We start from the raw sequence: 16,241 nt of genomic DNA, 5'->3' as shown, positions 1-16,241 counted from the left end.
CTTCAGGAGCATTTTGAGGACAACTAGTAACGGTGAACCATTGATTACAGTTCCCAAGTACTTTCGCTACACTCCCCTACTCAAAGATGGACTCATAAAAGGACAGTAAGTGTGCAAAACGCTTTGGGAGGAGCTTTCTTCCCTGTGAGCAGCAATACCTTTCAGTGCATTGGAACAATGTGGAGAGTGAACGGCTTGTTGGCCAATTGACGAGTTCTAAAAATGGAAAGATCAACTTTTGCCCAGTGTGTTGCCTGTTTTTGTAGTAGCCATCATTTTTACCCCGCCTCTCATTGTGCTGAACTACATTTGATCGTTTTTTTATATATAACCCTCTAAAATGATTTGTTTTAAAAACAATTCCTTATTCTATAACTTCTCTATATTTTAAACATATTGTATATTTTGCTACATATTCTTTGTAATAAAAAGCACACTTTAAACTGTGTGAGGCTTTAGTTAAATTGGTCGCTATTGTAAATCCACAATTCAGTCAGGGAATGGGAGTCAAAGTACAACCGCTCCATACATAGTGGATTTCAGAACACTTTACGGCCATGAATAAAAGGGTGCGTGCGTTCGTGCGTGTCCTCCTCATCAGTACATCTCTCTGGTGAAGCCGGGGATAGGGACGGTGACTCCAGGGATGATCTTGACTGTCTCAGCCTCAGACAGGGCCTCCAGGTGCTGGCGGATGAGGTCGCTGCGCTGCTCCAGCTCCAGGGCCTCCTGCTTCCTGGACAGATCCTCTCCCATGCAGGCCTGTTGCTCCTCTAGGGACTGCAGAGAGTGCCTGGTACACAGGGTCACAGAACAGCAACACAGGGTTAGATGGTGTGGGGGGGGGTCCTTACATTAAACGGCAATATGCTATGAAAGGGAGCACATCATATGTTTAATATGCTGTGAACGAGTCATACGCGGTGGATATATGATGTGCTCACTTTCATAGCAACTCAATAACACATACACTCACATAGACTTGGCTAGATTCTGCTGTAATGCTTCTATGGTGGCTCCCAACTGTTTAGCCTCTTCCACCAGTCCAGAATGCACCTACAGAGATCACAGAGTCAAGGTATGGACACACATTATATACTGAACGAAAATATGAACGCAACATGCAACAATTTCAATGATTTTACTGATTTAGAGTTCATAGAAGGAAATCAGTCAATTAAAATAAATTTATTAATTTAAGGATTTCACATGACAAGGCATGGCGCAGACATGGGTGGGCATAGGCCCATCCACTGGGAAGCCAGGCCTAGCCAAACAGAATTAGTTTTTCCCCACAAAAGGGCTTTATTCAGACAGAAATATTCCTCCGTTTCATCAGCTGTCCAGGTGGCTGGTCTCAGACGACCCCGCAGGTGAAGAAGACGGATGTGGAGGTTACACGTGGTCTGCGGTTGTGAGGCCGGTTGGACGTACTGCCAAATTCTCTACAACTACATTGGAGGCGACTTATGGTAGAGAAATGAACATTCAATTCTCTGGAAACAACTCTGGTGGATAATAGCAGTGGATAATCCTGCGGTCAACATGCCAATTGCACACTCTCTCGAAACTTGAGACATCTGTGGCATTGTGTTGTGTGACAAAACTACACATTTTAGAGTGGCCTTTTATTGTCCCCAGCACAAGGTGCACCTGTGTAATGATCATGCTGTTTAATCAGCTTCTTGATATGCCACACCTGTCAGGTGGATGGATTGTCTTGGAAAATGAGAAATGCTCACTAATGCGGATGTAAACTAATTTGTGCACACAATTTGAGAGAAATACATTTTTTTTGCACATGGAACATTTCTGGTATATTTTACATCAGCTCATGAAACACGGGACCAACACTTTACATGTTGCGTTTATATTTTTGTCTAGTATCCTATGACAAACAGAGACACTGCTCCTTTTCCATGACAAAATCAACCTTTACAACAATAACTCAGGTCCTCTGAAGGGTCAATCTGTGCAGGCTTTCATAGAACAAACGTCTAAACACACAACGACCCTCCAGGACCAAAGAATACCCATTCCTGCTTTACAAGTTAAAATCAACCATAGAAATAGAATGAGTAGAACGAACATTACCATTCAAGTCAATTTCCCTTGACGTGTGGACCAGCGGTCATAGTGAGTGTACTGTCAAATTGTCCCTGGATTGAGGGGCTTTTTCCGCATTACAGTAATTCTATTATTATGGTTCTACCTGGTCTCTGCAGAGGTCCACTCCGGGCCTCGTGTTCCTGTTCTCCAGCCTGGTATGGACCAGCTTCAGGGGACACTCTGTAGCCAGCAGCTCCTGCTCAAGATGATTGATGTCCCTCAACAGCTCTGTGATCTCCTCTCTGGTCTGGTGGGACAGACAGAGCCAAAGAATCACAGAGTTAGCACTGAGAAGCCTGAGAAACCTCCCACAGCTAAGAAGGGCCATCTAGAATTGCCCTCTTTGCTTTCTAAACTCTATGCTAGTCAATACTACCTTATCACGATCTATGCTCTCTATGGTTCTTGGTCGAGCCTCTAGCTCTCACACAATAGCTGATTCATAGATTCCACTTCTTGTTCGGACCTACTGTACTCTACTGTATATATGATGTTACTGATCCAGAACACATTCATGAGAAACCTAGGCGATCTGCCTTCCCTGCATTGACCCCAGTCTTATCTAATCCCTCCCTGTGCATTCCAGACACTGAGACACGACTCAACTGCTATTGTTATTGCCTCTGGAGTGGACTTCCTTACCAGGACTATATGTATTCATGTCTATGGAGATGGATGGGGCCCAGCGGAGCTCTAACAAAGGAAAATGGCTGTACTGCTTTGATTAGAAGCGAGATCAGTTGAAGGGTGGAGAGAGCAGCTTTAGGTCAGTGTGTCTCAGAGAGACGTCTAATGGGTTTAGTGGATGTATAGCATGAGAAGGACCCAGTGTAAGAGCTAAGCATGTCATTAACACTTAACAAGAGCCTTTCTAAGGCTTAGCTCTGGATACATGGTGGTACATTTAGTCAAAACAGTATTTTGCAATGAAATACATTTTCCATTGTGCGCCCTAATGAGCAGGACTCTGTACTCACAGCCGTGTGCTGCCAGTGCAGCTGACTGCAGGCCTGCTGGAGCTGGTGGGCCCTCTTGCGCAGGTTGAACCCAGTGGTGATCCGCTGCCCCTCCAGGTCATTCTGGCTCTAAAGGGACATAAGAGATGGGGGCATCAGACACCACACAGAGGAGAGAGATGAGTAAGAGTCTTACGGTGCAGTTATAAGGAATATGTGGCCCGTATTCAGAAAGTCTCAGAGTAGGTGGGCTGATATAGGATCAGTCTTGACTTTTAGATCCTAATGAATAAGATTATATGGACCAGGGGGACCTGATCCTACAGTAGATTACCACTCCTACTCTGAGACACTCTTGGAGAGGATGATCTTGCTATACTTAGATACACGTCAGTTTATGAAAATGGCCAATCATGTCAATTTTTTGGGGTGTAACATGTCTTTCAAACTTATCCCAAAAACATGCTTATGATGTTTTCAAAAGGGGATAACAATGTCCTGTTCAGACTGTGTGAGGGAGAATACCAACAACCCTCTGGAACACATTACAATCCCCTCGTGAAGATGATCTACAGCATATATTGATCAGAATCCCGGTCCTGTTGAATGCTTCTGTACTGTATATCGATCAGGATGATATTCTTCGGATACAGTTTACACCGCTTCAGCCTGAGCCAAATAAAACAAGTGCTACCTCATGCCTTTGAAATAAACCCATATGTCCTCCTCAGCTTAAACAATCCCCTACACCAGCATTCCAATACAACAGTTACTGAAGTCCACTTACTGGTGTCTTTGCAATACATTCATGCCCATAATTATTGGCACCCTTGATAAAGATGAGCAAAAATGACTGTATAAAATAAATAATACAAATTCTGAGCTATATTGTATATAATATATGACCGTAGCGTCTGACCATAGCACCGCCTGGAGTTTGATGAACGCCATTGGCACTTGAATTGGAACCGGTGCTATTTGGCCACATATACAGCATATACAGAAGCATACAGTGAATTTGGAAATAATTCAGACCCCTTGACTCTTTCCACATTTTGTTAGGTTACAGCCTCTCCTAAAATGGATACCAAAACAGAAATCCTCATCAATCTACACTCAATACCCGATAATGACAAAGCAAAAACAGGTAAAGAAATTTTTGCAAATGTATTAAAAATAAAAAACTGAAATATATTTACATAAGTACTCAGACCCTTTACTCAGTACTTTGTTGAAGCACCTATGGCAGCAATTACAGCCTTGAGTCTTCTTGGGTATGAAGCTACAAGCTTGGCACACCTGTATTTTGGGAGTTACTCCCATTCTTCTCTGCAGATCCTCTCAAGCTCTGTCAGGTTGGATGGGGAGTGTCACCGCACAGCTATTTTCAGGTCTCTCCAGAGATGTTCAATCGGGTTCAAGTCCGGGCTCCGGCCACTCAAGGACATTCAGAGACTTAAACCGAAGCCACTCCTGTGTTGTCTTGGCTGTGTGCTTAGGGTCATTGTCCTGTTGGAAGGTGAAGTCTAAGGTCCTGAGCACTCTGGAGCAGGTTTTCATCAAGGATCTCTCTGTACTTCATCTTTCCCTCAATCCTGACTAGTCTCCCAGTTCCTGCCACTGAAAAACATACCCATAGCATGATGCTGCCCTCACCATGCTTCACCGTAGGGATGGTGCCAGGTTTCCTCCAGACGTGACTATTGGCATTCAGGCCAAAGAGTTCAATCTTGGTTTCATCAGACCTTGTTTCTCATGGTCTGAGAGTCTTTAGGTGCCTTTTGGAAAACTCCAAGTAGGCTGTCATGTGCCTTTTACTGAGAAGTGGCTTCCGTCTGGCCACTCTACCATAAAGGCCTGATTGGTGGAGTGCTGCAGAGATGGTTGTCCTTCTGGAAGGTTCTCCCATCTCCACAGAGGAACTCTGGAGCTCTGTCAGAGTGAACATTGGGTTCTTGGTCACCTCCCTGACCAAGGCCTTCTCCCCCAATTGCTCAGTTTCGCCGGGTGGCCAGCTCTAGGAAGACTCTTGGTGGTTCCAAACTTCTTCCATTTAAGAATGATGGAGGCCACTGTGTTCTTGAGGACCTTCAATGCTGCAGAAATGTTTTGGTACCCTTCCCCAGATCTGTGCCTCGACACAATCCCGTCTCGGAGCTCTATGGACAATTCCTTCGACCGCATGGCTTAGTTTTTGCTCCGACATGCACTGTCAACTGTGGGACCTTATATATACACATGAGTGTGCCCTTCCAAATCATGGCCAATCAATTAAATGTACCACGGGTGGACTCCAATCAAGCTCAATTTCGAGTCTCATAACAAAGGGTCTGAATACTTAAGTTTTTTTTATTTTTAATACATTTGCAAAAATTTCTAAAAATCTGTTTTTGCTTTGTCATTATGGGCTAATGTGTGACGATGGATGAGGAATTTTCTTTATTTAACCCATTTTAGAATAAGGCTGTAACCTAACAGAATGTGGAAAAAGTGAAAGGGTCTGAATACTTTCCAAATGCACTGTATACAGAAAAGTATCTTATACCTACGGTAAAATATGGTGGTGGATCTTTGATGTTATGGGGCTATTTTGCTGGTACTGGGGCCCTTGTTAAGGTCAATGGCATCACTAACTTTTATTTACCTAGTAGTAAGTACCAGGACATTTTAACCCAAAACCTTGTTTCCTCTGCCAAGAGACTGACACTTGGCCGGAAGTGGATCTTCCAGCAAGACAATAACCCCAAGCACTAATCAAAATCCACTAAGAAATGGTTAATTGACCACAAAATCAACATTTTTCAATGGCCATCTCAGTCTCTGGACTTACATTTACATGAGTCATTTAGCAGACGCTCTTATCCAGAGGGAGTTACAGGAGCAATTAGACTTGAACCCCATTGAAAACCGGTGGTATGATTTGAAGAGGGCAGTTCATAAGAGCAGACAAAGGATATCAAGGATCTGGAAAGATTCTTTATGGAGGAAGGGTCTAAGATCCCTCACAATATGTTCTCCAATCTCATAAAACATTTTAGAAAAGGGCTCAGTCGTTATCCTCGCAAGGGGAGGGTGCTGGAGTACTGAAAACAGGCGTGCCAATAATTTTAAACCCCATCTTTGTGAGTTTTTTTATTCGTTGTTAAGCATAAATCTCTATATCTGAGCAATTGTATTAGTATAAAATAATACATTTTCCACCCCAAAAATGTGCATGCAATATAGTTCAGTACTTGTATTATTTATTTTATACTGTCTTTTTTGCTCATCTTTATCAAGGCTGCTAATAATTACGGACCTGACTGTATATATATATATTTTTTAAATTGTGGCATATCAAGAAGCTGATTAAACAGCATGATCACTACACAGGTGCACCTTGTGCTGGGGACAATAAAAGGCCACTCTAAAATGTGCAGTTTTGTCACACAACACAATGCCACAGATGTCTCAAGTTGAGGGAGCGTGCAATTAGCATGCTGACTAAGAATGTACACCAGAGCTGTTACCAGAGAACTGAATGTTAATTTCTCTACCATAAGCCAATGTCATTTCTTTATTGGAGGCCAAAGTAATTTTAGAGAATTTGGCAGTATGTCCAACTGGCCTCATAACCGTAGACCACGACGTGTAACCACGGCAGCCCAGGACCTCCACATCCAGCTTCTTCACCTGAGGGATGGTCTGAGACGAGCCACCCGGACAGCTGATGAAACTGTGGGTTTGCACAACCGAAAAATTTCTGCACAAACTGTCAGAAACCATCTCAGGGAAGCTCTTCTGCGGGCTCGTCGTCCTCACCAGGCTCTTGACCTGACTGCAGTTCAGTGTTGTAACCGACTTCAGTGGAAAAAGCTCACCTTCTATGGCCACTGGCACGATGGAGAAGTGTGCTCTTCACAGATGAATCCCAGTTTCAACTGTACCAGGCAGATGGCAGACAGAGTGTATGGTTTGCTGATGTCAACATTGTGAACACAGTGCCCCATGGTGGCAATGGGGTTATGGTATGGGCAGGCATAAGCTAAGGACAACAAACACAACTGCATTTTAGCCATGGCAATTTGAATGCACTGAGATACCGTGACAACATCCTGAGGCCCATTGTTGTGCCATTCATCCGCCGCCATCACCTCATGTTTCAGCATGATAATGCACAGCCCCATGTCATCAGGATCTGTACATAATTTTTTTTGCAGTTCTTCCCTGGCCTGCATACTCACCAGACATGTCACCCATCAAGCATAATTGGGATGCTCTGGATCGACATGTACGACAGCGTGTTCCAGTTCCCGCTAATATACAGCAACTTCGCAAAGCCATTGAAGAGGAGTGGGACAACATTCCACAGGCCACAATCAACAGCCTGATCAGCTCTATGCAAAGGAGATGTCGCACTGCATGAGGCAAATGGTGGTCACACCAGATACTGACTGGTTTTCTAATCCAGCCCCTACTTTCTTTTAAGGGTATCTGTGACCAACAGATGCAAATCTGTATTCCCAGTCATGTGAAATCCATAGATTAGGGCTTAATGTATTTATTTCAATGGACTGATTTCCTTATATGAACTGTAATTCAGTAAAATCTTTGAAATTGTTGCATGTTCCGTTAATATTATTGTTCTGTGGTATATATATTGATTTTTAAAGTATTTTCATTCTATTCAAACGGGGCTAGCATGAAATGAGAGAGGACAGAGAAGGAGGGAGATGCAGAATAGGGTATGGGCCGGGATTTGTACCCACTCTGGCTAGACCAGCCTCAGGCTAGACCAGCCTACAGTTTGAAATGGGCAGCAAGCATATTATTAAAATGCAGTCCAAAAACACTTAGAAATACCAAACATCCTTTTTTTATTAGTTTGTTATGGGAGTTGCCCTATACGCCTAATGGAATCAATTTCCATACTGTGTAAAATGGTCTCTGACTGTACATCCACACGAGCCCCCACCCCCCAGTTTCCATTCCCCGACCCTGACTTCCTGTGCTACTAATAACATGTATCGCTCTCCTCCTCCCCTAATACACAGATAGTTCCACCCACACATTATTTTGTAGGAGTAGGTTGAAGTTGCCCCTAGACACTGATCTAAGCTCAGTCTTGTGTTTTTACCTCTAATGGTTAAGGTTAGGATTTGGGGAGGGTAAATTGATCCTAGATCAGTCCTCTAGCACCTGTATCCTTGTAGAGGTCATGGTCTCCCTCAGCTGTAGGGAAGCCTGCATCTCCTCCTCAGCCCGGGTCACGTTGTAGTGGGTGAACTGCTCCCACTCTTGCTGTGTGGAGGCACTGCAGGGTACAAGACAATACATCAGCCACAGTTATACATTGGTAAGTACTGTACACTATAAGTACTGTGTTATAAATTAGAAAATGTTTCAGGTTTAGAGGATCAGAAGAGGTTTAGTGGTTCAAAAGAACATAAATCAAGATTTAGGTAAAGGCTGAGAATTTGTCTGCCATTGAGTGTTCTGCTATCTGAACACCAATACAAAGTATTTAGGGGTGACGATTATGTAAAACAGAATTCCTAGATATATCCTAGAAATATACAGTATAATTTCACTCATGATCATCTCCTTTATTCTACACATGTTGACTCAGTAGGTTGACAAGGCACTACTCTGCTCCCGTCCTTACCTAGTGGGTACGTGGGTGGGGTCAGGCTTGAAGGATATGTCAGGTGACCTGTCTGTGAGTGACAGGCATGATAGGTCCACATCCAGGGCTTCAGTCTTGTTGGTTAGGTCAAAGGTCAGCTGTTGGTGGGCTTCCTTGAGACAGCTTGAAGTTAAATGGAATAAACTTTATTGATGCTACATTGCTAAGAAGGGAAATTAGATTAATCACCCGCATAGAAATATAGACACACAAGTATACATCAGTAGAGATCCTATTAAATTACTAGAGGGGATATGTCATAAACCCTCATAGCTCCAGAACGGTATGATAACGGCAGCCGTTTTGGTCAGGGAGAAATCCAAATGGAATGAATGGCAGCAGAGGCATACATGATACATTTCCTGCTTTTACTTATGCAGGAAAATAAAAGAAAGGCATGTGATGTATCAGAAATTGTGTAAAAGAATTGTCAACCTAAAATATTGTCATATAATTATGAGTACAGTTTACACAGGTTTTAGACCAATTTTCTGTATAAATAGCCTCTAAAATATCATCAACTGATTTCAGCCAGTGTATGGCTGTGGACTGACTGCATTGTTTGTATGGAATATTGGCATATTGGCAGTTATTTTGAAAAAATAAAACTGTCTGGCTAGTTAGCTAATAAACATACTGTGAAGATGATCTTTGAATTGATTGTTTTCACAATATTTTAATCACAGCACTGGCTGCCCAACTCCCTGACCAAGATGGCTAACCTTTTATACCGTCATAAGATAGTTAATGTCCATTCTAGTGTTCGATTTCCTAATTATATGCAAACATCAGCACACATAGGCTACAGAACGCAGTTAACGAATCCTGTCAAATTTGCTGCAATTCATCTTAATGAAGCAATGGTGAAATTAAATCAAGACGACACACATGCCTCAAATTGTCAGTACCATCCACCCGTTTCGGTTTCACATCGCATTATCCTTTATTTTTAAGAGCAACACAGCTGCCTGTTAGATAGAAACCCTTTATGTTCCATGGTTCAATTAAACCATATCCCGAGACACAACCAAAGACCTTCGGCAGTTAAATCTCTATCCTGTCTTACCAGAGCTGCTCGAAGGCCTTGCTGATGTGCTGCTGCAGCTCTTGCTGCATGGTGTCAATCATCTGGGCCTCCCTCTTCAGCTGGCCGTCCAGGGGGTCACTGACCAGCTCGCTCCCCCGCCGGCCCTCTCTCTGGGTCAGACACTCCACTACCACTTCGAGGGGCACGACCGTTTCCGCCAGGGCCCTCTCCGTCTCTTCCTTCACCTGGGAGAGAGACAGAGACAGACAGACAGGGTTGACAATACGGATTGTACTAAAACGCCCAAGGTAGATCCGCTAGATTATTAAACATGTGTGCTATCATTCATTATCAACCAGCACACATACTTCCAGAAAGAACAAAAATAACACCCCTAAGGCATAATTAGATTATGATTATCTTACTTAATAAGGGTAGGATTTGGGTAGAGTAGACTGCACCAGACTACACAACAATGCATACAAATAGCATAGTAGAATGTGGATTCCCTAAGGTCCCTAGAGTTAACAAATTAGGGACACTGACAGATTGTGTTCTGTGATATGCGTACTACAGCATAAGTGTTGATGATGTTTTTGGTTAGTAAAGTGAGTTGAACATTAAGTAGTTCTCCCACATTTCCTGCCATGACAAGTATTAGTGACCTGTGTCAGAGCTTTGATCTCTCTTTCCATTGCCTGTACGCAGAACTGCAGTCTGTCCTTCTGCTCAGTGACCTCATTGATCCTGTCAACCAGCCTGTCTCGGCTGTCACTCTCATCCCAGCGTGTCTGACAGAGAGACGGAGAAGAGCCCACGGTTACACACAGTATTACTTTGTTATTATGGGGTATAGATGTGAACATGAGTTGGTCATCTCTCTGTCAATGCATTGCCTGCTGGCTGGCATCAGGCATCCATAACAGTCCCTGTCTCTCCGTCTCTGTACCTTACAGGCTGTCTGGTGCCTTAGGGCCCGCCCCTCCTGCCTTGTCTGCTGTGAATGGTGGCGTTGGTGCTCGGCGGTGTCAGTGAGCAGCTTGTTATTGATCTCCCAGTCTGTCACCCAGTAACGCTGACCGGGCTTCCTACTCGTAGTGGCCATTCCTACCAACATAAATAGACAGCTTGAATTGAGTTAGTCAGTCAAAGGTTGTAGAGACCTGTATTATGCAGGTCTAGATCCTCCCATCAGCAAAGGGAAATTCCTTTCCACTAAAATGACATTTTTGAGAGTGTTATAATCCAACCATAATGTGCACAGGCTGTTATAGCACTTCCTGATGTGAACCAACTGGCCTAAGTTTCTACATTTGTTTTCTGAGTATAGTGTTGGAGGCTATTTTGTAAAAGGCATCGCCGAAGTCAAGGATCGGTAGGATAGTTAGTTTTACGAGGGTATGTTTGGCAGCATGAGTGGAGGAGGCTTTGTTGCGAAATAGGAAGCCGATTCTAGATTGAATTTTGGATTGGAGATGCTTAACGTGAGTCTGGAAGGAGAGTTTACAGTCTAACCAGACACCTAGGTATTTGTAGTTGTCCACATATTCTAAGTCAGAACCGTCCAGAGTAGTGATGCTGGTCGGGCGGGCGGGTGTGGGTAGCAATCTGTTGAAGAGCATGCATTTAGTTTTACTAGCATTTAAGAGCAGTTGGAGGCCACGGAAGGAGTTGTATGGCATTGAAGCTCATTTGGAGGTTTGTTAACACCGTGTCCAAGGAAGGGCCAGGTGTATACAAAATGGTGTCGTCTGCGTAGAGGTGGATCAGAGAATCACCAGCAGCAAGAGCGACATGATTGATGTATACAGAGAAAAGATTCGGCCCGAGAATTGAATCCTATGGCACCCCCATAGAGACTGCCAGAGGTCCGGACAACAGGCCCTCCGATTTGACACACTGAACTCTATCTGAGAAGTAGTTGGTGAACCAGGCGAGGCAGTCATTTGAGAAACCAAGGCTGTTGAGTCTGCTGATAAGAATTCGGTGATTGACAGAGTCGAAAGCCTTGGCCAGGTCAATGAAGACGGCTGAACAGTACTGTCTTTTATCGATGGTGGTTATGATATCGTTTAGGACCTTGAGCGAGGCTGAGGTGCACCCACGACCAGCTCGGAAACCAGATTGCATAGTGGAGAAGGTACATGGGATTCGAAATGGTCGGTGATCTGTTTGTTAACTTTGCTTTCAAAGACTTTAGAAAGGCAAAGCAGGATAGATATAAGTCTGTAACAGTTTGGGTCTAGAGTGTCTCCCCCTTTGAGGGGAATGACCGTGGCAGCTTTCTAATCTTTGGGGATCTCAGACGATACGAGAGGTTGAACAGGCTAGTAATAGGGGTTGCAACAATTGCAGCGGATGATTTAGAAAGAGAGGGTCCAGATTGTCTAGCCCAGCTGATTTGTAGGGGGTCAAGATTTTGCAGCTCTTTCAGAACATCAGCTATCTGGATTTGGGTGAAAGAGGAGCGTGGGGGCTTGGGCAGGTTGCTGCGGGGGATGCAGAGCTGTTGGCCGGGGTAGGGGTAGCCAGGTGGAAAGCATGGCCGGCCGTAGAAAAATGCTTGTTGAAATCGTAGATTTATCGGTGGTGACAGTGTTTCCTAGCCTCAGTGCAGTGGGCAGCTGGGAGGAGGTGCTCTTATTCTCCATGGACTTTACTGTGTTCCAGAACTTTTTGGAATTAGGGCTACAAGATGCAAATTTCTGTTTTAAAAAACTAGCCTTTGCTTTCCTAACTGACTGTGTGTATTGGTTCCTGACTTCCCTGAAAAGTTGCATACAGCGGGGGCTATTCGATGCTAATGCAGTATGCCACAGTGTGTGCTGGTCAAGGGCAGTCAAGTCAGGAGTGAATCAGGGGCTATATCTGTCCTTAGTTATACATTTTTGGAACAGGGCATGCTTATTAAAGATGGTGAGGAAAGCACTTTTAAAGAACAACCAGGTATCCTCTACTGACGGGATGAGATCAATATACTTCCAGGATACCCGGGCCAGGTCGATTAGAAAGGCCTGCTCGCTGACGTATCTTAGGGAGTGTTTGACAGTGATGAGGGGTGGTCGAATGACTGCGGACCCATTACGGACGCAGGCAATGAGGCAGTGATCGCTGAGATCCTGGTTGAAGACAGCAGAGGTGTATTTGGAGGGCAAGTTGGTAAGGATGATATCTATGAGGTTGCCCATGTTTACGGATTTAGGGTTTTACCTGGTAGGTTCCTTGATAATTTGTGTGAGAGTGAGGGCATCTAGTTTAGATTGTAGGACGGCCGGGGTGTTAAGCATATCCCAGTTTAGGTCAACTAACAGTATGAACTCTGAAGATAGATGGGAGGCAATCAATTCACATATGGTGTCCAGGGCACAGCTGGGGGCTGAGGGGGGTCTATTACAAGCAGCAACAATGAGAGACTTATTTCTGGAAAGGAGGATTTTTAAAAGTAGAAGCTCGAACTGTTTTGGCAGATAGCCTGCAGAGTTCTGTCTTACTATCCAGGTATCTCTGCAGTAGATTGCAACTTCAACCCCCTTTGGCAGTTCTATCTTGACAGAAAATGTTGTAGTTGCAGATGGAAATTTCTGAATTTTTGGTGGCCTTCCTAAGCCAGGATTCAGACAAGGCTAGGAAAACAAACTTAGGGAGGAGGCTTCTGATGTTAACATGCATGAAACCAAGGCTTTTACAGTTACAAAAGTCAACAAATGAGAGCGCCTGGGGAATAGGTGTAGAACTGGGGGCTACAGGGCCTGGGTTAACCTCTACATCACCAGAGGAACAGAGGAGGAGTAGGATAAGGGTACGGCTAAAGCTTATAAGAACTGGTCGTCTAGTGCGTTGGGGACGGAGAATAAAAGGAGCAGATTTCTGGGCGTGGTAGAATAGATTCTGAGTATAATGTACAGACAATGGTATGGTAGGATGTGAGTACAGTGGAGGTAAACCTAGGCATTGAGTGACGATGAGAGAGGTTGGGTCTCTGGAGGCACCAGTTAAGCCAGGTGAGGTCTCTGCATGCGTGAGGGGTGGGACAAAAGAGCTATCTTAGGCATGTTGAGCAGGACTGGGAGCTCTACAGTGAAATAAAACAACAATAACTAAGCGAAACAGCAGTAGACAAGGTATATTGACATTAGAGTTAGGCATAAAGCAATCATGGGTGTTGGTCGGGAGAGCTTAGGGTAAATAGGGTAAATAGCGATGAATGGGCAGAGAGGGTCAGTTAGGTACACAAAGGACGTGAGTTCGAGGCTGGGGCCCGAAAGATAAACAAAATGAGGTACAGTGTTATTGAACAGACCAGCAGGCATCAGCTGTGTAGCCGAGTGATCATAGGGTCCAATGAGCATCAATAGGTGAGTCAGGGAGCCGTTCGGTAGTCGCTACTACGCTAGGCGAGCGGGAGACACGGCGTTCAGAAAGCTAGCGGGCCGGGGCTAGCAGATGGCTCTTTGGCTACATCACAACGGAAAAGCCTATTGAGACCACATCGGACGATTACGTCGGCAGACCAGTCGTGATGGATCAGCGGGGCTCTGTGTCGACAATAAAGGGTCCAGGCCAATTGGCAAAAGAGGTATTGCAGCTCAAGAATTAGCTGGTCTACTCTGTCGGCTGGCCGGGAGATGGGCCTAGCTCTAGGCTAGCTCAAGGCTAACTGGCGCTTGCTTCGGGACAGAAGCATTAGCCAACAGTAGCCACTTGGTTGCAGCTAGCTAGCTGCGATGATCCGGTGTAATGGTCCAGAGCTTGCGGCAGGAATCCGGTGATGTGGTGGAGAAAAGCAGTCCGATATGCTCTGGGTTGATATCGCGCTGTGCAGGCTGGCAGGTAATTGTCCGAGCTAAAGCTAGCTGGTGTCCGAGATAAAAAGGTGAAGACCAATAGCAGTGGCAAACAACTCGTAGCTCGTTTGGTGGCTAGCTCCTGATGGAGGTTCCAGTTATAAAGGTATTAAAAAAAATGGCATATCCGTACCACATTGCGCGAGGCGGGTTGCAGGAAAGTATGTTTAGTTCGTAGATGGAAAGTGTGATTAAAATATATGAAAGAAATTAAAAACAGACTAATTAACACGGGACAAAGCAAACACACGTTCGACTGCTACGCCATCTTCGTGGAACAGTCAGTGCACTGAGAGATATGAGTGTCCTTGAGGATTCATTCTGCCATAGACTTAGTGAAGGATAAATGTGACAAAAAAAAATGGGATTTTAGGAGTTTCAATTCAATCCATCCCATATTTTCCAGGAGGGTTGAACTGGTTCAGTGCACTCGGGTACACTTTCCATTTTCATTACAACCAGTTTGTTATGATTCATTTAATTTGAGGCAATGGTGGAAAATGAAATAAAGTTCAGTTGGTAGAATAGATTGTATTCTGCATTCTCGTGGTTCTTAACCTGAAACGTTGACAGGTTCAGATTTCCAAAGTAGGCTAGGCTATACTGTACCCTAGTCCTAGTCATACATGCTTATGACAAATCTTACAATACATTATAACGGCGTCATAATGCATTGTACAGGTGTATGGTTGCAAAGCTACTGTAATTTCCTAAAGTTTCTGTAATCTTAGGTAATTTTGATAATTAGTAGGTAATCTATGGTCATTTATACTTGAATAACTTAAAATATAAGTATAAGTATACACTACATGGTCAAAAGTATATGGACACTTGCTTGTCAAACAGCTCATTCCAAAAACATGGGCATGAATATGGAGTTGGTCCCCCTTTGCTGCTTTAACAGCCTCCACTCTTCTGGGAAGGCTTTCCACTAGATGTAACATTGCTAATGTGACTTGCTTCCATTCTGCCACAAGAGCATTAGTGAAGTCAGGCACTGACTTTGGGCAATTAGGCCTGGCTCGCAGTCGGCTTTCCAATTCATCCCAAAGGTGTTCGATGGGGTTGAGGTCAGGGCTCTGTGCAGGCCAGTCAAGTTCTTCCACACTGATCGACAAAACATTTATGTATGGACCTCGCTTTGTGCACGGGGGCATTGTCATGCTAAAACAGGAAAGGGCCTTCTCCCAAACTGTTGCCACAAAGTTGGAAGCACAGAATTGTCTAGAATGTCATTGTATGCTGTAGCGTTAAGATTTCCCTTCACTGGAACTAAGGGGACTCGCCTAAACCATGAAAAACAGCCCCATACCATTATTCCTCCTCCACCAAACTTGACAGTTGGCACTATGCATTTGGGCAGGTAGTGTTCTACCGGCATCCGTCAAACCCAGATTCGTCTTTTGGACTGCCAGATAGTGAAGCGTGATTCCTCACTCGAGTCCAATGGCGGTGAGCTTTACACCACTCCAGCCAACGCTTGGCATTGTGATCTTAGGCTTGTGTGCGGCTGCTCGGCCACAGAAACCCATTTCATGAAGCTCCCTTCAAACAGTTCTAGTGCTGGCGTTACTTCCAGAGGTAGTTTGGAACTCGCTAGTGAGTGTTGCAACCAAGGACAAGGACCAAGGCTTCAGCAC

At 44.4% G+C, this 16,241-nt stretch overlaps 1 protein-coding gene across 1 annotated transcript; it reads right to left on the bottom strand.

Moving 5' to 3' along the window:
- Positions 1-597: 597 nt before the first annotated feature.
- LOC120047134 (tektin-2-like) lies at positions 598-10,862 on the bottom strand. Its single transcript, XM_038992669.1, has 9 exons — positions 10,707-10,862; positions 10,423-10,548; positions 9,797-10,002; positions 8,710-8,853; positions 8,242-8,358; positions 3,087-3,192; positions 2,213-2,356; positions 977-1,056; positions 598-793 (listed from the first exon to the last, which is right to left on the bottom strand). Exons 1-9 carry the CDS (start codon positions 10,860-10,862, stop codon positions 598-600), a joined length of 1,275 nt encoding a protein of 424 aa, XP_038848597.1.
- Positions 10,863-16,241: the final 5,379 nt, after the last annotated feature.

This window comes from Salvelinus namaycush, chromosome 5, assembly GCF_016432855.1.
Source record: "Salvelinus namaycush isolate Seneca chromosome 5, SaNama_1.0, whole genome shotgun sequence".
NCBI lineage: Eukaryota > Metazoa > Chordata > Actinopteri > Salmoniformes > Salmonidae > Salvelinus > Salvelinus namaycush.
This window is presented reverse-complemented; position numbering and strand designations above follow the sequence as displayed.